This window comes from Amblyraja radiata, chromosome 28 (assembly GCF_010909765.2).
Source record: "Amblyraja radiata isolate CabotCenter1 chromosome 28, sAmbRad1.1.pri, whole genome shotgun sequence".
NCBI classification, from domain to species: domain Eukaryota; kingdom Metazoa; phylum Chordata; class Chondrichthyes; order Rajiformes; family Rajidae; genus Amblyraja; species Amblyraja radiata.
This window is the reverse complement of record NC_045983.1, coordinates 29086790-29107865: the sequence shown is the minus strand read 5'-3', so window position 1 is coordinate 29107865 and position 21076 is coordinate 29086790. Positions and strand designations below refer to the sequence as shown.

The window sequence follows — 21076 nt, the reverse complement described above, 5'->3', positions numbered from 1 at the left end:
CATATTCTGTCTGACAGACGACATAATTTAACACCAGATAATTTGAAAATTTGCCTAAACATCCTGGCTCTAGTCATCACAGACAAGGGAGGCTGAATGGCTGTACAGCTCTATGTCTAAGGGCCTTCTACAAAATTCACGTATTAATGTGGAGGTCAGAAATGAATACAATTTTCCTCTTCACTTTAAATCTCTGATCCTCAATTAATCTGCTCTGGGCAAGTGACTCCGTGCATTCACCAGATCTATTCCTCTCTTGATTTCTATACACCTTAATTTATAGATGGAAAATGAAAAAGGTACCATACCAATGGAAATGCTCCAAATCTATCAAAATTAACATTGGACATGTTTTCACACACAAACACAAGGTTATTAATATTTCTTTGCCTAATCCTCAGGTGCTCTTCAACCATTATGCTAATTATTTTTGTGGTTCTTATATCTCTGGCGTACATTTAAAAGTCATGAGTTCAGCTGAGACTTAAACATCTAACAGTGGATGACATTTAGCTGTGTTATTATGTTGATATCACCCTCGCTTTTTCAGGGGACGTAAAAACTCCCAAGGCACCCTTTCAACTGTAGATTTCTCACAGCCCATGCCAATATTTATCTTCTGACAATATCACTAAAAATAATTCAGAAGGACATTTGCCTTAAACATTGTTTTTCTCTCTCCTCAGATACCATCCCACCTGCTGTGCATATTCAGCATTTTCTGTTTTTATCAATCATTAAAAACATTATCTGTCTGCACATATTATTATAGTCTTGTATGTACTGTAATAATAGAAATTAATTCTTATTTTAATGTATAATTGTAAAATGGCTACTTTTGTCAAAACTCATCTCCAAACTCCTGGACCTCAGCTCCCCCATATACCTTTGGATCCCCAACTTTCTGACCCACAGATCAATGAGGATAGGTGACATCACCTCCACAATAATCCTCAAAATCGGTGTCCCAGCTTGGTTTGGCAACAGCTCTGCCCAAGACTGCAAGAAGTTGCAGAATTGTAGATACAACCCAGTCGTACAAGTCGAACAGACTTCCCACCATTGACTACATCTACACTTCACACTGTCTTGGAAAAGCAGCCAACATAATCAAAGATTTGTCCCACCTCGGTCATTCCTTCTTCTCCTTGCTCCAATCTGGCAGACGGTATAGAAGCTTGAAAGCTGCAGCACCAAACTTAGCTTATTTCCCCTTTGTTATCAAGCTTCTGACCAGTCCTTCCAAAAGCTCGGGTGTTGTCCAATTCACATTTACCCCATGGCAATGATTGCACTTTGTCTATGGAACTGAAGCACTCCAATACTACTCTGTTCTCTGTATCTTACCCATTAGTTTATTTATTATACTGGAGTTTGACAATTGTATTTATGAATATTATTTTCTGATCTGTTTGGATCGCATGCAGAATAAAGCTTTTCACTGTACCTCAGTACATGTGACAATTAAAAAAATGCTACCAAAATATAAATACTATTCTTCAAAATTAACTCTGATGGAAATAAAATAAATAATACAAAGTATTAATCAAGTTAATTGGTTTTGTTAACTTTCTAGATTTTACTGTGGACGGCTTGATTGTGTTCATGTGTAGTCTTTTCTCTGACAGGATAGCACACCAACAAAAGCTTTTCACTGTACCTCAGTACACATGGAAATAACAAACTAAACTAATGCAAAACTAATTTTCTCTTCACTGTGCTTTATAGGCATGGGTGTTTTTTGTTATTTATAAATTTGTTATTTATGATGAGGTAATTTATTATGACCAATTATTATCAAATCATTACTAAAGACTCGTACATAGATGTTCTCGGAGAGGGAAATGGAGCAGTTAATTTTCTTCTTTCTACTCAGGATTTGGTGGGTTACGTTTGGTCCCTTATTCGTAAACCTGACTGAGAACTGCTGATTCAGTCTTTAAATAGGGAGTCATAATCAGTATAACCAATGGATTTATATGGACAAAAGACATCATAAGAATATTTGCACAGTATAATATGCAGATATTATGCACAGTATAATATGCACCAAATGCAGGCAAAAAGTGTTACCCCAGTATGCAAATGATCAATATTGACCAATATTAAGGTGGGTCAAAGGGCCTGCTTCCATGCTTATAGTTCCACTACTCTAACATAGCATTAAATGGCACTGGCTAAATGTAGAGAACATGGTAGAAATTACCAATGCACATACAGAAGAAACTAAATGCAAAGGTTGTACATCATTGATAAAAATGAACAAGTCTTATGCATATGTTAATTTAATGACACCGATTTTGAACAAATTAAAATTTAAATTTTGCAGTTCTGAAGCTTAATGTTTCCTTATTTGTTACAAGGTTACACACTGATGTTTTATGGTTGATGAAAGAAATGTTTTAATGGCCCCAGACAATAAAATATATTAATATTTAATTTTTTAAATTCTGTTAATAACTGAAAAATTCAAGATTGATGTAAAATTGTGATATTTTCAACAGTTTAATAGAAATAGATAACAAAAATTAGAAATATGTAAACATTAAGAACATATGTATCTGCCACCATTAATGTACTTAACTATTTGGACTCTGATTCCGTGGGTTCAGCACCCTCCGGGTGAAGAAATGTCTTCCAATTTTAGCTCTCAAGGGGATATTCTGTATCCTGAGATTGGCTTTCAGCTCTCTGCCCATCAAGAGAGTTAGATTTTTTCAAGAGAGAGTTAGTTAGATTTTTTCAAGATAGTTAGATTTAGCTATTAGTTTCAAGAGAGAGATAGATTTACCTCTTGGAATTAAGGGAATCAAGGGATATTGGGAAAAAGCAGGAACGGAGTACTGATTTTACATGATCAGCCATGATCATATTGAATGGCAGTGCTGGCTCAAAGGGCCAGATGGCCTTCTCCTGCACCATTTTCTATGGTTCTAAGAACATCCACCCTATCCATTCCTCTCAACTATTCTTTCATCATTTGTGTACATAAAAGACAATTGAATTTTTATTTATGCTAGTTACTAATCTACTCATGGTCCCTGTTCCTCATTTCCATTATTATTATTTTTAATACTCTATACTTGTGCTTTCAGTTTAATCTTCTACTCCAACTTGAACCTTACATTTGTCATACATTTCTAGTTTATATTTTATTTTGTTTTATTCTCTCATCAAGGAAGCACTAGTTTTAATTCCCTCCTTTCATCCTTTCACCTTTGAGACAAAGTCCAATTTTATGCCCAAATCACTTCCTCCTTGAATGCCTTGCATTGCCCAATGACTTTTATTTAATCAATCATTGTTTAATGCAGGGATCAGATTTGTTTTCAACTTGTTAAAAATTAACTGAGGAAGGGCTAAGTATTTTTTACATGTACATCTGCCCCACATGTGGATACTGCATTTTGGGGACAATGGCTGAGTAGGACTTGTTGGTAGAACAGTGTTTCCGGTTAATGCACAGTATTTACTCCCATGTGGCAGAATTGAAGGGGTGAGCGGTGGGGATAAGAAAGGGCTGTTCCACCTATTGTCCACAGCCAATAATTACATTGCAAAGCGAACACCTGATGCTACAGTAAAAATGATTAAGAAATCCAGAAACAGGAATTCATGAGGGAAAAGGTTGAAAAATCAAAATGCTATTTCATCTCGTAAAGGATTCCATTAAAAAAAAAAAATCAAAGTTTTTAATATAATTAATTGATTGCCAAAGAGAAGCACAACCAAATGTAATTCACAGGTGAAGCAGAGTCGAGATCGGAGATAATTATATTTCCATGCTCTGGTACAATTTAGACCCTATCGAAAAATCATCATGTCCTTATTCCTAACTAATAATATAAAAATAAAATTATTTATAGTGAAATATGATTATGTTGAAATCGGGAATCAAAGTTATATTGTATGCTTCAGCATCCTCTGATGAAAAACAACATTGTAAAGCAAGGAATAGTAATGATTGCTCTGCCAAATCTCTTGGAGTTAACTTTACATTTCTATTGTTTCATGTATTCTTGGCATAAACCAATGGCTGAACATCTCTAAATGTTTTAGTTTTCTTTTATATTACGTGTTGAGATACTAAGGATGTGTATGCTGAATTACCAAAACTTTAAAGTGATGTCATTGATATGTAAAATATATACAGAGATACAATTGCAGAACATGTAAAGCATCAGTACAAATAAGGAAATATATGTGCTGCTATGAACAGTATCCACTGTAAAGTTTACCAAACCTGTCAAAATATTAGATTGCAGGAAAAACAATAGTTGGTTTCTGTTTATGGCATCAATAAGACAGAAACGTACTGTGTTTTTATCTACTTTTTCCAAAGCATTGTTTTTTGACAAAGTCTTTTCTTTTCTGTGCTGGGGAGTATCTGGTAAAATGTTCCACGAACACGGCGCTTTAGACATCCCCGACAGAAATTTGACAAATAATAAAACAAGATCAACCAGTATGTACAGATTGATAAAAAGCAAACTGTGTTCAACTGTCCAGAGGACAAAAGCGAGATTGGCCATCCGTCGGGATACAGGTTCTACAAGTGCCTCGCACGCATGCAACAGCAACAATAATATAAAATGGCTTATGGCAAGGCAGCCCTGCATTTTTATCCAGTCTTTTACAAACACCCTCCTCTTCATAATAAAAATGCCAGCTTGTACACCAGCCATGTAAATAGATACATATCCAAACATGGAAAAAATCCCTTCTCTGTTAGCATTAATGAACCCATCCCTCGTACCTTTGCCATCGCTGCCATGTAATATAAATTGTTTCAGATTTGTCATTTCAAGGAGGAATTGATAACATAGGGCGATACCACCTGACAAAATCCATGAGCTTCTTACAGGGCACAATACAAAAATAAAAGATGATAGGATCCTAACTACTGCCAGTGTGAAAAAGAAATTCCAATGCAAACCATATTCAGAGATATGCTCATGATAATTCACAGATTTAACACTTATTAGACGAACAAATCCCAAGAAAATTAACGGCCAAACTGCTATTATCTGTTTGACTGCAAAACTAAATTTAAAATGTGATCCAATTTTGTTCTTCTGTCTTGCTTCAGGAGAAACAAGTGCATTTGAAAAAACAAAAGCTGCTGCACCATAGTCCATATACCCCTTCCCATATGTTTCAGCTTTAGCAAAGCGTCTTGGAAATATTGGAAAGTCCACAGCTAAAATGCAGATGTCAGTCACTATGTTAACATAGACTCGAAACAAAGTGACAAAGGGAATACGATTCATATCCAGGCTGGTGTCCAAAAATCCTGCTATAACTTCTTTCAAGTGTTGATGGGCACTCCGTTTTCTTCGATAGTATATCTGAAATACAGATATCACCAGAACAACTACTAGAACCAGCACCACCCAATGAAGCACAGCTGACAAAACAGTGCAATACAATACAAGAGGTGCCACCAGTACAGCAAAGTCAACGAATAGGAATCTTTTCCATGTTGATTCGGTGCTTTCTCCAAAGAAATACATTAAAATCAAGCCTCGATAGGCAACAGACAATACACATGAAACCAAACCCACTGAATTCTCAGTCAGAGTAGTACCATTGAAGTTGCTGACAAAGGCTTCTTTGGATAGCTTTTGCTCCATTTTACTCCCTGAAAAAAAATTAAAGTGATTACTGAAAAACACAATAGAAAATATACACATGATATTTTAACCACACATATAATCTGGAATTACATATTTATTCAATGTTCTGTGCGATTAAATGAACAGCAAAGAGATTTAACATTCTTGTTTTTGATATCCATTTTAAAAGTAATTTGCAATTTGGTCACCATTTCCTATAATAAGTCACTACTACTGAATTTCTGACCAGACCATTTACATTTCCAAAAGTTATTTCGGTAGTTCAACCACTGCAGGGAAAGTATTCAATCCTCAATGTGTCATTTGTGATTTACTGTTCACAGTAAATCATCACCTTACATTAAATTTGGTCCTGCTGCATTAGTTTGTAATTACCCTAATAATTCAATGAATTCACAACAATTGGAAACAGATAATAAATGTGGCACAGTTGGTAGAGCTGTTGCCTCAGTGATCAGGGTTCAATCCTGACCTCAAGTGCTGTCATTGTGGAGTTTGCACATTCTCCCTGTGACCAGATTTGTGGGTTAATTGGCCTTTGTAAAATTGCCCCTATTGTGTAGGGAGTGGATAAGAAAGTGGGTTAACTGATGTGAACGGGTGGGTTGAAGGGCCTGTTTCCGCTGTATCTCTAAACAAAATGGTGCAACACAAATAGCTCCAGAATGATTCCAATGTCCACCTGCATTAGAAGAATTTAGAAAGATCAGTGGAATAATTAAAAGCTATGTATCATCATGGAGGAGTGACCTTTTCCGTCACTTGAAGTGTTTGCCTGATCCCAGCATCGTTACGCAAGGATAAATGATCTTGAAGAGGAAGTATATTCTGCTACTATCCTTTTGGCTTTAGATTTCTACTGCTGAAGAATATCTGCTCATAATTTTATATTTCCATTCAGTAACAATATAATAATTTCGTGCAATCACCTATGCCTCACCTGGACCAAAAGGGAGCCAGTATTATGCAGATTGGGGGACAGAGCCACAAGGAAGTTTCTTCCGCAATGATTCCGAGATGGCTTGTACTTAAATCACCGAATATAGACACAAAATGCTGGAGCAACTCAGCGGGTCAGGGAGTATCCCTGGAGAGAACTTCCGTGAGCACTTCAGAAGCAGCAAGCCTTGCCCGAGATGCTGATATTTACTACAACAGGTGATGTTTATCGTGGGGTCCAGCGCCCATTGATTGCCAGAACCAGAGTCAAGGCCAGAGCGGGAGCCGAACCTCTGCCTTCTGCAGTCAGTCTCCCCAGGGGTATCGATCCTCAACCTCAATTAGAAACAGTTAAGAAACGCGGCCCTGTTGGTAAAGCTGCTGCCTCAGAGACCAGCGTTCAACCCTGTAGACACAAAATGCTGAAGTAACTCAGCAGGCAGCATCTCTGGAGATGGGGGACGTCTAGGGATGAGACCCTTCTTCAGACGGTGCCTCGGGTGGAGTTTGCACCTGCTACCATAGATCTGCAGGTTAATTGGCTTCTTCCCCACCCCACGGGGTCAAGGGTGAGGGATGACGCGCACGCTCCCGGCCCGCCGCACGTCGCGCGAGATGGCGACATGCGTCCGTGCGTGCGCGTCCCCGTCCCCGCGGGGCGGCGGTTTGGTTTGAAGCATCTTTGGTTTGAAGGCGCGAGTGGCGCCAGATCCCTGGGCGGGAGCGAGGGAGAGGGAGCGCGCGCTCCTGGCCCGGGACCACCCTGCACCAATGCAGCAGTGAACTAACCGACGCCCAGGCCCGAGTGGCCGACTATAACACTAAGGGAGCCATGGCAACGCGCCAGGTAAGGGGAGAGGAGGGGGGAGGGAGAAGAGGAGGGAGAGGGAGAAGAGGAGGGAGAGGGAGAAGAGGAGGGAGAGGGAGAAGAGGAGGGAGAGAGAGAAGAGGAGGGAGAGGGAGAAGAGGAGGGAGAGGGAGAAGAGGAGGGAGAGGGAGAAGAGGAGGGAGAGGGAGAAGAGGAGGGAGAGGGAGAAGAGGAGGGAGAGGGAGTAGAGGAGGGAGAGGGAGAAGGAGAGGGAGAAGAGGAGGGAGAAGAGGAGGGAGAGGGAGAAGAGGAGGGGGGGAGAGAGAAGAGGAGGGGGAGGGGGAGGGAGAAGAGGAGGGAGAAGAGGAGGGAGAGCGAGTAAGAGGGAGGAGAGGGGAGGAGGAGGGGGGTGTTGGACATATTCCCACAGTCACCGTCAACAGTTTCCTTCTCTCCAGAGATGCTGTCTGACCCGCTCCAGCTTTTTGTGTCTATCTTCGGTTTAAACCTGTATCTGCAGTTGCTTTCTACACACACTGTCAACAGCCAGATTGTTGGACGAGCCGCAGATTGATTGCAGCAGCGGATTAGTGGGACATTGTTTTGCATACAATTTCAGTAAAATCGAACTGTACATAAACACAATCATGAATAATTATTAAAATGAAATATGACATGAAACACAATCATGAATCAGTCCAACTGTTGTAGTTTTTGAGTTTTACAACTAGAGCGGTTGTGCTAGAATTACAATGGAAAGGGTTTAGATTAGTTTTAGTTAGTTTAAACAAACAAAACCGACTAAACTAAAAGTCGTGAGTGGAAGGAATGACCATGGAAAGGACGATGTCACCTTCATGTGCGTTTCACTCGCCCTCGCTCTGCACGACAGCTCAGGCTTGAACATGAGTCAAGCTGCAAATGGTATTAACATTGAGAAAGACAGGCTGTGACACCCTCAAGCAAATGCATAAATCCTTTTTGAAGGCTCTGGTTGACCTTTTTTCCACCACCTTTACAGGTAATGCGTTTCACCTTGAAACTATTCTTTGTGTAAAATAAAGTATTTAGTATCAGCAGAATCGTTTGCCAATCACTTTAAATATGTGTACTTGGGATAATGAACTATCTGCTAATATGAGGTACTTCTCAAATTATCGTATCCAAACCCATCTTTCTCATCATAAAATTATAGAAACATTGCTACACAGAAGGTTAATAGGGCTGTGTAGGAAGGAACTGTAGATGCTGATTTAAACTCAAGATAGACACAAATAGCTGGAGTAACTCAGCGGCAGCATTTCTGGAGAGAAGGAATGGGTGACATTTCGGGTCGAGACCCTTTCTCAGTTAATAGGGGTATTGTGTCAGCACTGAGACCCACATTTTACTGAAGGGTCCCTGACACTTTCTCGCTTCATCATATATTTATCAATTTCCTCTAGTAGGGTAAATGGAATTTGAAATCTCATACTTTTGGTATATATTTGGGTATCTGATCACAATTCTGATCACAAGGGACAATTTGATCATTGTGTGATTGGAATCACACAAATTTTGGTCAACATTCCAGCATCTGCAGTTCCTTGTTTTTTCTTCACTCCTTCCCACCCAGTGCTCTGCCGACACATTTAGTTTAGTTTAGAGATACAGCGTGGAAACGGGCCCTTTGACCCATTGAGTCTGCGCCGACCAGCAATCCCCGCACACTTACACTAACCTACACACTGGGGACAATTTGCAATTATACCAAGCCAATTAATCTACAAACCTGTACGTCTTCGGAGTGCGAGAGGAAACGAGCACCTGGAGAAAACCCACGCAGGTCATGGAGAGAACGTACAGACTCCGTACAGACAACACCTTTAGTCTGGCGCTATAATGTTCTGCGTGGGCGCATTTATTTATGCTGCAGAAAACAAACTTACATTATGTAAACATATTGAGATAACATTTAATAATTTTAATGGCACAATTGTGAATAATTCAGGGTTTTTTTAATGTTTGGTTTTGAGTAATCCTGAACAAGGAGGGAAACAATCTTTTAAAACGTCTGATTGTGATTCTCATACTTGATGGGACAATAGTCATACAAAACAATGTGAACTTTCACTCTACTTCCAAACCAGCATTCTTCTTTATTTGTTTGGAGGTGTGTGCATCCTAGCATCCATTCTGATGTGATCCCCGCCACAATTGTTGCTATCTAGGTTTTGTGCAGAAATAAAGACAGACTGGTTGGGTTATAATATGTGACTGACAAGAAGAGAAACGCATTCCTGTCCAGAAAGGGAGGAATATGGAAAACATTTTGAATAGCAGAAGTTAGATTCTTGAGTTTTCTTGTCACAAATGTCTTGCTGTGACTCATCAATGAAATGTTAAGGCTGAGTGAATTTCATTAAATAAGTTGTGATCATGTTAAATGTTACTCATTCATGTTACTTTGAATGTTTTGGTTTTCATCTAAATTGGTTTTAACTGTGACGAGCCTGGGTTTTGCTTTACTTGCACTGAGAGCAATAGTTGTGCAACTTGCTTTCTTTGTACGTGCTCTAGGCAATCTCATGCAGCTTCTTGCAGTCTTATTCAATGCGAATTCACCCTCAGATTATAGGTATGTTTTAAATTATATACATAACTTTAATTTTGAGAGCAATAGTCTACCAAAAATGTTGTGACTGAATATTTGTACTTATGAGGAGAATTTTGTTTGAAGATGAGAGTTAAGTCATTAAACTTCTAGTGCACAAGCTTCTCTTTGGCTGAAATGAATTGTGACAATAAAGCACCATTCAAATGGCTTGCATATCGTTCTCACTTTACTGGAGTCCGTTTTCTGTGTCTGATCCTACAGGAACAATCATGTAATTAACAGGTTTTTGAGTCCAACTTGGCTTAATAAAATGTAATTCCATTAGAATAATTCATAAATGTTTTCAGTCTTTTTGAGTTGGTCATGGTGTCCTGTTGCAAGAGTAGCAAGTTAGAAAAGAACCACCCCAGTTGCAGTGCATGCAAGTGACATTACTGCCATGCTGGTGTGTAATGTATTGGGTATAATACTTGAATTTCAAAAAAATAACTTCCATGCTATAACCAACGTCAGTAACTTTTAATTTATTTGCCCTTTAGGTAATGACTTTGAATGACTTTGAAAATACCATACCAGATAAAATAATTAAAATGTCTATCGTTAATGAACCTATATTCATATAATTTTTTTAGCATGTAGTAAAATATTAAAAATACCTTACAAATCAGCAATCCACAAAGCAAAACAAGCTGTGAAATCATGAGTAAGGAACTCCAGAACTCACAACCGGAGTCCAGTCTTTATACTAATTCAGTCTAGCTTTAATATCATCCTGATTTTTGTCAAATTTATCATTTTACACGTAATTTTGGAGCAAAAATTGTTTGTCATTTTCCTGAATCCAAGTAGAGCAATGACAGTTTTATAAACTATTGACCTACCAATTGATTAAAACTGAAGCTATTCTAGTAAGAGATGTATGATGTTATGTAATTAATTGAGGTACAAAGACACCCCACTGCTATTGGGGAATGTCCTGTTACATTTGGAATAATCAAAATTATTGCTGAAAAATGTTCCACCTGTAATAGTTCAGATATTTCACAAATCCATGTCCATATTTCTATAAATTAGAAGAAAATTGATAATTTATGGAGGAAGGAACTGCAGATGCTGGTTCACTTTGAAGATAGACACAATATACTGGAGTAAATCAGCGGGACAGGCAGCATCTCTGGATAGAAGGAATGGATTACGTTTTGGGTCGAGACCCTTCTTCAGACCTCTATCCATAGATGCTGCCTGTCCCACTGAGTTACTCCAGCATTTTGTCTATCTTCAAAGTGATCATTTAGTTGTGTATGTAAATTAATACGTGTTGAACCAGTTTTGCTAGGATTAAGTGACAGGGGTGGAATTCTCTTAAAAACAGATACAATTCTACTTTGCAACTTTGTGTCCTTAAATTTTTTTTTTAATACTCATGCTAATAATTTAGATGGTAGATTTCCATTTAATTTTCTATGCTCTGATCCTTGTTGAATGTTATTAGTTCCTAGTTTGATGGTATTTTTCTTATTATTTTCTTATCTAAGCGGTTGTTCCACGCATGAGCCTAGCCACTGCTGGCAGATTATTTCAGCATGTGATATCTCTCTATGACCTTGCTTGAAGTTCACCAGGTAAATTCCAGTAATGTTTATGAGTTGGTGATCAAGAATTGTGCATTTTTATTATTGCCAATAAAGCAACTTCATTATCCATCGCGATCAAGTCATTGTAGTACAACCTTCATAGTTATGATTAACTAAGTCAGCACAGAAAGGAATTTAACCCAAGTCGAAATGTGACCTACACAACTTGTTTTTTTTTCTTTATTTATCATTGGGAAGTTGGGATTCCATTTTGAAAATAAAACTAGATGAAAAAAAATCTGCTAATATGAAAAATGCTGAAGAGACGAAAAGTAAAACAAATAAATATTAGCCACGGTATTAATTAATAGAACGGTTTAAAATAACAATGACGGATCGCTGAAATGAAAAAGTAAAGGTCATCAGCTATGTGCAAATACTAAATTGAATAACATATGACATTATTATGATAAAACCAAATAATTTGCTGCAATGAGCCCTTTGGCTTCATGTTTTAAAAAAACCCAGTACAGAAATATGTCAGAAATACAGCCAGAAAAATGGGGAGCACCCATCATCAGACAAACCTTTTGCCTTTCTTAAAATAAAAAGAATATATCGATCATTGAAGTAACTATGATTTATTTCTTTTTAGATGTATACATATTCTCAGACACACAACTGTATCCCTGTGGCAGGGAGCAATTGCTACTGTTCATTGATAATTGTTCTGTAAAGCTGCTTGAGTTAACAGAATGTCTGCTGGTCTTAATTGCTGAAGCAATCATATTCTTAAAGGAATTGCTCCAATCCGTGAGCCTCTATTGATTGAATGAATGACAGGAACTGGAACAAAATAATTTTGTAAAGTGACATTCTTCTAGTTTAAAACAAACCCACACATCTGCATATTCATCAGAGATGTCCTCTGGAGAGATGCAGAGCATGTTCCCATCTAAAAACGCTAACTCTTCAGAAAAATAAATCAGTCTGAAGGCTATCAAAGCCACTAAATATTTTAACTGACAATGCTTAAATTGCTTTTTGTTTTTCTATGCTCAATGTAGAATGAACATGAAGCAGGTTTTGTATTTTGTTCAGAAATTAGGAATCAATCAGTAGTTTAAATACATAGCAGCACAGTTATTAAAACTAAATTGAGCAGAAAATATTAAGGTGGAGGGGACGGTGGTACATAATTGTCTAATAGGAGTATTGAGAAAGTGCTGGAGCAATTTGGATTTACTGGATGTGTGTGGAGCAACAAAAGATTCCATACAGACGTTGGAGTGTATCAAGTGATATTCTGCACTTTGCTGTCAAAGGTGGTAATCTCATTTTTACAGCAGGTTAAGCTGAAAAGGCTGCGACTATGATGAAAAAAATATATAGGCCTAATAATGGGTAGAAACCCCTTTTTGTAATTGACGTTTTTATTACCGTTGTACGTACCCAAACCTCTGCTAGCGTTTTTGTTTTCTGTTGGCTAGATAAAGTCATACAGCATGGAAACAGGGCCTTTGGCCCAACTTGCCCATGGTGACCAAGATGCCCCTTCTATGGTGGTCCCACCTGCATGCATTTGGCCCATATTCATCTAAACCTTTCCTATCCATGCATTTGAAATGTTGTTATAGTACCTGCCTCAACTGTGGCATGCATGATGGTTCTGGTGATAGGATATGGGGTTTAAACTTAAACTTTTATTTCCAACAAAATAAAATGAATTTGTTGTTCTGGGCAAATGGCCTGAGGTGAAGATTTGCTTTATGATAAGCAAGTAGGTGAAGAAGAAGAAAAAAAGTGTGGTGCGTAAAATAATGTTTTTTCAATATTTCCACTATGTGTACATTCTGGAAAATATGTAAACTTTCAGGGGTTCTGGATCAGGTTGGCTGTCAAGCAGCAGAGAGGTGGTGAGGGAAGTGATGGATTAGTAAACCTGAGTGATTAAGAGTGAAATAGCAGTTGACCTGTGCCTGGTGATGTCAACTGTTAAGGAAGCACGGGAGTAATTTGGAAGGCTTTTTTTTTGCTGGTTGTTCTGAGGTGACATTGAATAGGCCAGAAAGTCAGTGACCTAGATAGTGGACGTTCATTGGTGAGATTAACCAAGTCAAAAGCTGTGGAATTAAAGAGTCGTCAACATTACACATTGTTATTTTTAACTGTGTCTAGGAGCATGAGCGAGTAAAGCACGCATTGAAGGAGTTCAAACTCATTGGGCAGATAAGACCCATTGGGGGATATTTAAATGCAGAAGGAGTTGGGAATTTTCTGTTTGAGATGATAGCTTCATCAAAAGGTTGTTGGGTTTGATAGCAAACTGGATGTTGTCAGAGGAAAGGACCCACAAAATATTTCACACATGACAACAGCTGAAAACATGTACAATAGACACATTCAACACAGTAAGCTTCCACAAATAGTTGTAAACTAAAGAATCGGCTCGGTTTTGATTTTGAGGCTAATTGGCAATAACTATTCAGTTAGGATACCATATTTGTATCTTTTTGATTATCCTTTATCCTGGAGTTCAGAGAACCTATACCTGCACCTAAGAAAGCAGTTAGAACCTATATTCTACATATTTTCTATAAGATTGCACTTCAGACAATGCAGCATTTCTTCAGAGCTGCTTCAAATGGCAACCTAAATTTTGTTTTCTGCAATTATGAGTTGGGCTGAAATCCCTTTTGAGTGCCCCATCTTGAATGCAGATTCCATCTATATTCTTTTACATTAGAACTCTTATTTTTCACATTTTGTGTTTAACTTTATTTCAATCCAAAAATGTAATTTTCTTGTAGATTTTAAACTAGTATTGTTCCAACAAAACCAAAACAAATGTGCAGGAAGGAACTGCAGATGCTCCAAAGTTGTGTTCAAACTTAACAAATTCTATTAATTTGAGTACACCACTCTTGAGGATAATCTACCAAACGTAGAACTTCCATGATGTAACAAACTGTAGGAAGGAACTGCAGATGCTGGTTTAAACCAAAGATAGACACAAAATGGTGGAGTAACTCAGCGGGACAGGCAGCATTTCTGGAGAGAAGGAAGGGTGATGTTTTGGTTGAGACCCTTCTTCAGACTGGTCTCTTAGGTAGAATAATAGTGGGCAATAAAAATAAAATTAAAATTGGGCAATAAAAAAAGTGTTGCTTTTCTAGAAATACATATTGAATGTCTTATGGTTCTTTTTTCAGACTAATGGATTGAAAGATTCCCAAAAGGTTTTAGATTACACTACATTGAATCATACAGTTGAGGAGATAAAAGCTTTTCTCATTAATGAAGATGAGTTGCACCAGTTTAATGATCTCACCAAAGTCAATCCAGTAACAACTGCCACAGGTATCTAATTAATTGGTTTTTATTTTTGTTATGTAGTTACTTGTAAAATGATGGATGTTTGAGCATAATACTCGCTTCATACAAGATTGTACTTCCTTTAATAATAATGGAAGACCAAGGCACTCGTGTCGAAATCAAGTACAACAGTAATTATATTTGGGCAACTACATACTAGACACCTTTATGCTGGAAACAAATAAGTACACGCAAAAGTCCCTTCAACAGAATTAACCTTAAAATATGCTAGTTTGATAGGCTCAGCGTGATGTTTCTCCCATGTTTATTATCCAATTTTGGGAAATGAATATTATCATAAGGTCATAAGGGATGGAAGCAGAAATAGGCCATTCGGCCCATCAGGTTGACTGCCATCAATCATGGACAATCTACCTCTCCCTCCTAACCCCATCTCATGCCTTCTCCCCATGAGCCCTGGCACATGTACTAATCAAGAATCTATCTATGCTTTAAAAATGTCCATTTACTTGGCCTCCGCAGCCTTCAGAGGCAAAGAATTCCACAGATTCACCACTAAAGAAATTCCTTCTCATCTCCTTCCTAAAGGAATGTCCTTTAATTCTGAGGCTATGACATCTAGTCCTAGACTCTCCCACTAGTGGAAACACCCTCTCCACATCCACTCTATCCAAGCCATTAACTATTTGGTACGTTTCCATGAGGTCCCCCCTCATTCTTCTAAACTCCAACGAGTACAGGCCCAGTGCAGTCAAACACTCGTCATAGGTTAACCCACTCAATCCTGGGATCATTCTTGTAAACCTCCTCTGGACCCTCTCCAGGGCCAGCACATCCTTCCTCAGATATGGTGCCCAAAATTGCTCACACAATACGCCAAATGCGGCCTGAACAGCGCCTCATGGAGCCTCAGCATTACATCTCTGTTTTTGTATTCTAGCCCGCTTGAAATAAATGCTAACATTGCATTTGTCTTCTTTACTACTGATTTGACTTGCAGATTAACTTTTTGGGAATCCTACACCAGCACTCCCAAATCCATTTGCACCTCCGATTTCTGGATTCTTTCCCCATTTAGAAAATAGTCTATGGCTCTCTTCCTACTACCAAAATGCATGTCTTCACACTTTGCTACACTATATTCCATCTACCACTTCTCTGCCTGCTCTCTTAACCTGTCCAAGTCCTTCTGCTGAGTCCCTGCTTTCTCTGCACTACCTGCCCCTCCACCTATTTTTGTATCATCTGCAAACAGGGCCACAAAGCCTTCAATCCCCTCATCCAAATCATTAATGTACAACGTGAAGAGTAGCGGCCCCAGCATCGACCCCGCAGAACTCCACTAGTCACTGGCAGCCAACCAGAAAAAGCCCCCTTTATTGCCACACTTTGCCTTCTGCCTTACAGCCAACCTGCTAACCATGCTTCTGTATGGACTCTAAAATCTTCCCAACCACTGAAGTCAGACTAACCGGCCTACAGTTCCCACTATTCTGCTTTGCTGCCGTCTTGTACAACGGGGTAATATTGGCAATTTTCCAATCGTCTGGAACCACTCCTGACTCCAGTGATTCTTGAAATATATCCATTAATGCCTCCACAATCTCTAAAGCCACCTCTTTCAGAACCCTAAGGTGCAACTCATCCAGTCCATGTAACATCCACTTTCAGCTTCCCAAGCACCTTCTCCTTGGTATTAGCCACTCCACTAACCTCCACCCTCGGACTCTCTTGAATTTCTGGCACATTGCTGGTGTCTTTCGCTGTGAAAACTGATGCAAAAAAGTTATTCAACGCCTCTGCCATTTCTCTATTCCCCATTATCACTTCTCCTGCATCATTTTCCAGCGGTCCAACGTCCACTCTTGCCTCTTTCTTACTCTTGATGAAACTCTTGTGCTATCCTCTTTTATATTATTAGCCAGCTTGCCTTCATATTTCATCTTTTCTCCTCGTATTGCCTTATCAATGGTGTTATTCTACATAGAAGTCATTGTATATTATATTAATGTTTTATTTTTGGAAAAACAAAGTTCTCAAAACATTCATCAAGCCATGCAGCATCTGTGGAGGGAGAACCAGAGTTATTGTTTCTGGCAATGACTTTCATCAGACCATGGAAAAGTTAGAAATAGTGTTTTAAGTGTGGGGATGAGGAGTGAGAGGGCTGGGCAAGTTGAGAGAATAGTAGGGATGACATGGAGCTGAGGAGGGACTGAATCATAGGAAAGATGTTGGTGCAGGCTGAGGGAGGGTGGTGATGGCTTAAACAGTTGTTCTGTAAGGAGCAGCTGTATATAGAAGATAATGAATGAGGGCAGGAAAAAATACTAAATATGAGAGATTTAAAATACTGTGGTTGCGGGAACTTTAAATAATCAGAATGCTGCAAATCCTGTGGCAGGCAGTATCCATGTAGGGATAAAAACATAATGGCACAGGTGGACCTCTTGGATGTTTCTAGCATTCTCTTTATTTTATTTCCAGCAACTACATTGTTTTGTATCTCAAACGTTGCAGCATTCTTTTTTTCTATTATTCACCATCTTCTATTTATAATGCCAGACAAATTGGCTGTAATTATATTTTTTCTACCATCTTCTATCAATGAGTACAGCCATTTTAAAAAATCCATTTAGTTGGTGGTGGTCTCCACTCTGTCGTAGACATGTTTTTGCCATCCTCCCCCTTTCTACAACTTAAAGTATGTTTCATTTCTAACTTTTCCGAGTTCCGATGAAAGATCATTGACCTGAAATATTAAATCTTGTTCTCTATCAGGTGTCTGTCCTACTGAATACATATGATGTTTTCTGTTTTTTATTAAATATATCAAGTATCTTGTTTTTTTGCCTTTCTAATGAAGATACAAATAATTTTGTGTTAAAAATTATGTTCTCCGCAAACATTTGGTTATAATCCATAGCATTTAGATTAACTATGTATAATGTTTTGGATTTCAGTTTCTCTCTGAAATACTAAGCAGCCTGAATATATTGAGCATTTTCTGTCTCCCAGTTTTAAGATGTCTCCAAGCAAGATATGCAGCTGGTGTATTTTACACTAATGCAGGTTGTACACTAGTGGCTCTAAATCCATTCCAGCGTGTGCCTAACTTGTATTCCTCTGAGGTCATGAAAGAATACCACCATGTGTCCCAACCGCAGGTAACTCAAGTACACTTTGGTGCTTTCTTTATTTAACTTAACAAGCAAATTATTGCATTATTTTCCCTTTTTACAGATTCTATAATGGATACAAACATAACATTAAAATGTATTTTGCATACTATTGCATCAGTTTTACATGATTAATAACTTGAGTTTTTTTGTACTGGTGATTTTTGCTGCTTTGTACATAAACAAAATTTCAAAAAATTATATTCTTTAGGAATTGAAGCCTCACATCTTCACGGTAGCTGAACAAGCCTTCAGGAATGTACAGAGCCACATTGAACCAATTAACCAGTCACTGATAGTTAGTGGAGAGAGTGGTGCTGGAAAGGTAAGTGCTGAACAAGCATAATGTAGTTAGATTCACAGAGAAACAAACCTCATAAATTAACAAGTTAATCATTGTGGTATGATTTTTATTAAGTAGATTTTGATCATTATAGGTAACCAATTGCGATAGTATCTGCCTCAACTATCTCCTCCAGCAGCTTGTCCCATGCACCCACCACCCTTGTGTAAAAAAAAGTTACCCCTCAGGTTCCTATTAACTCTACCCCCCTCATCTTAAACATATATGTCCTCTGCTTCTCGATTCCCTAACTCTGGGCAAAATACTATGCATTTACCCGATTTGTTCCTCTCATGATTTTGCCCACCTCATACTCCTGCTCGCCAAGGAATAAAGCCTGTTCAACATCTCCCAAAAGCTCAGACCCACGAGTCCTGGAAACATCCTTGTACATCTTCTCTGCACCCTTCCGAGCTTGACAACATCTCTCCTATAACATGGTGACCAAAACTTGAGTGCAACACTCTAAATGTCCCTCAACAATGTCTTATATAACTGTAACTTGACCTCCCAACTTCTATGCTCAATACCCTGACTGATGAAGGCCAATGTGCAGAAAGCCTTCTTGACCACCCTATCTGGATGCCCCTTTTTTTTAGTTTAGAGATGCAGCGCGGAAACAGGCCCTTCGGCCCACCTAGTCCACACCGACTAGCGATCCCGCACAATAACACTATTCTACACACACTAGGAACAATTTACATTTATACCAAGCCAATTAACCTCCAAACTTGTAAGTTTTTGAAGTGTGGGAGGAAACCGAAGATCTTGGGGAAAACGTACTCGGTTGCGTGGAGAACATACAAACTCCGTACAGACAAGCACACATAGTCCGGTTCGAACGCGTGTCTCTGGCACTGTAAGTAGCTCTACTGCTATGCTCTACTGCTATACCATGCCACCCAAAGGACTATTTCCATTCAAGAAACTATGTACCTGAACTCCTAGATCCCTATGCTTTACAACACTTTCCAGAGCCCCACCTTTCACTGTTTAGGTCCTGCCCTTGTTAGACTTCCCATAATGTTAAAAAAAAAAAGATGACCAAGAAATATGCTTATTTGTTCACAGTTTGTTTTCAAGTTCCATAACAGGAACTTTCCTCATAAAACAGCTTCTCAGCTTTGTTCTCAAGCCAATTAAAATTTCCTTTTGTAGACGTGGACATCTCGATGCCTTATGAATTACTTTGCTACAGTTGCTGCCTCATCCACCTCTGTAAAGTGCCAAGAAAATGTGGAACGGATAGAAAAGAGAGTACTTGACTCCAATCCAGTGATGGAGGCATTTGGTAATGAAACTTTCTGCATGTGTTAGATAAAATGTTTAAGAATTTCAAGACATATATTTAGATTTACAGGTTCAGATGAAATATTCTTTGTATTGTCATTTCAATTCGAAGTGTAATTGTTAACAGGACCATCAAATACATTCTTGGATATTGCAGGATTGATACTCTGGGGATCAAGTAGAGCTGTGTGGGATAATTTTGTGTGAGAACTATCAGTCTCTAGTGCAAGAATCTCCACTAACTTGCTCTTCTGTAAATTCTTTAATTTATTTTCTGACTTGCCATTCTACAATTTGGGGATTGTATTCTTTTGATAATTAATGTATCCATTGTACTGAAGCTGATGAGCTAGTTTGTCTTGTGAAACTATACATATTGCAAACTAGTAAACTAAAGATTAATATGTAAGAAGTAACTACCGATGCTGGTTTACACCGAAGATAGGCACAAATTGCTGGAGTAACTCAGCGAGTCAGGCAGCACCTCTGGAGAAAAGGAATAGGTGACGTTTTGGGTCGAAACACTTCCATCAGATTAATGTACAGTTCCCATTGTGTAGAGCAATTAACTGTGCCAATCCATTTGCAAGCACATGGTAACAATTCCTTTGAATTTTGGGAGATGTAGGAATGAGTTGACTAATTCCTTATTGAGTCTTGTTCAGCCCCTGGTGGGCTACTGCAGAATGTCATTTACTAAAATATTGGAAAGATTACAGGAGACTCTTGTGGTCAGATAATATGTGGAACAGATGGGTATGTGGGGTGTTTGTTTTGGAAGAAGAGGCAGAGAAATAATTGTTCCAAATGCAAAAGAGGAAAATTGACTCAGTTGAACGTACCTGGAAGTGGGCATCCAATAATATAAAAGATAAAGATTTCAAATGAGGATGTTGACAAGATTTAAGGGCCTGAGCTTCCGGCAAAGATTGGGCAGGCTTATACTGCAAAAGGCTGAAGTGTGACCTTATAGTGCATAAAATCATGAGGGGTATTATTAAGGTACAGAATGTGTAGGAAGGAACTGCAGATGCTGGTTTAAATCGAAGGTTCAGGACCAGCTTCTTCCCCACAGCCGTCAGACTATTAAACACAACTTCAAACAAACTATGAACTATAACAGCCTATTGCACTTTATCTGTTTATTTATGTGTGTATATATATATTCTATGGTATATGGTCACACTGATCTGATCTGTATGCCTAAAATATTCTGTTCTGCAGCAAGCAAGAATTTCATTGTCCTATCTGGGACATATTCCCTCTAAAACGTAGGAACGGTTTAGAGGGAATATGAATCAAATGTGGGCAAATAAGACCAGCTTAGATGGGGCTACTTGGTCGGCATGGACAAGAAGGGCCTGTTTCTGCACTG

General features: G+C 38.6%; 2 protein-coding genes across 3 annotated transcripts in view; one reads left to right on the top strand and one right to left on the bottom strand.

Moving 5' to 3' along the window:
• Positions 1–3674: 3674 nt before the first annotated feature.
• Positions 3675–7042, bottom strand: pigw (phosphatidylinositol glycan anchor biosynthesis class W). The gene is made up of 2 exons (XM_033046173.1): positions 6577–7042; positions 3675–5641 (listed from the first exon to the last, which is right to left on the bottom strand). Exon 2 carries the CDS (start codon positions 5631–5633, stop codon positions 4107–4109), a length of 1527 nt encoding a protein of 508 aa, XP_032902064.1. The 5' UTR covers positions 5634–5641; positions 6577–7042; the 3' UTR covers positions 3675–4106.
• A 206-nt stretch (positions 7043–7248) lies between these two features.
• myo19 (myosin XIX) overlaps positions 7249–21076 on the top strand; it is a 45532-nt gene continuing 31704 nt past the window's right edge. Inside the window, exons 1-5 of one of the 2 annotated variants that reach the window (XM_033046170.1) lie at positions 7249–7422; positions 14766–14913; positions 17908–18056; positions 18280–18393; positions 19570–19702. In XM_033046170.1, coding sequence (XP_032902061.1) covers positions 7408–7422; positions 14766–14913; positions 17908–18056; positions 18280–18393; positions 19570–19702 — 559 coding nt within the window. In that variant the 5' untranslated portion in view covers positions 7249–7407. The remainder of the gene's footprint in view (positions 7423–14765; positions 14914–17907; positions 18057–18279; positions 18394–19569; positions 19703–21076) is intronic. The other variant, XM_033046169.1, reaches the window with a different exon arrangement.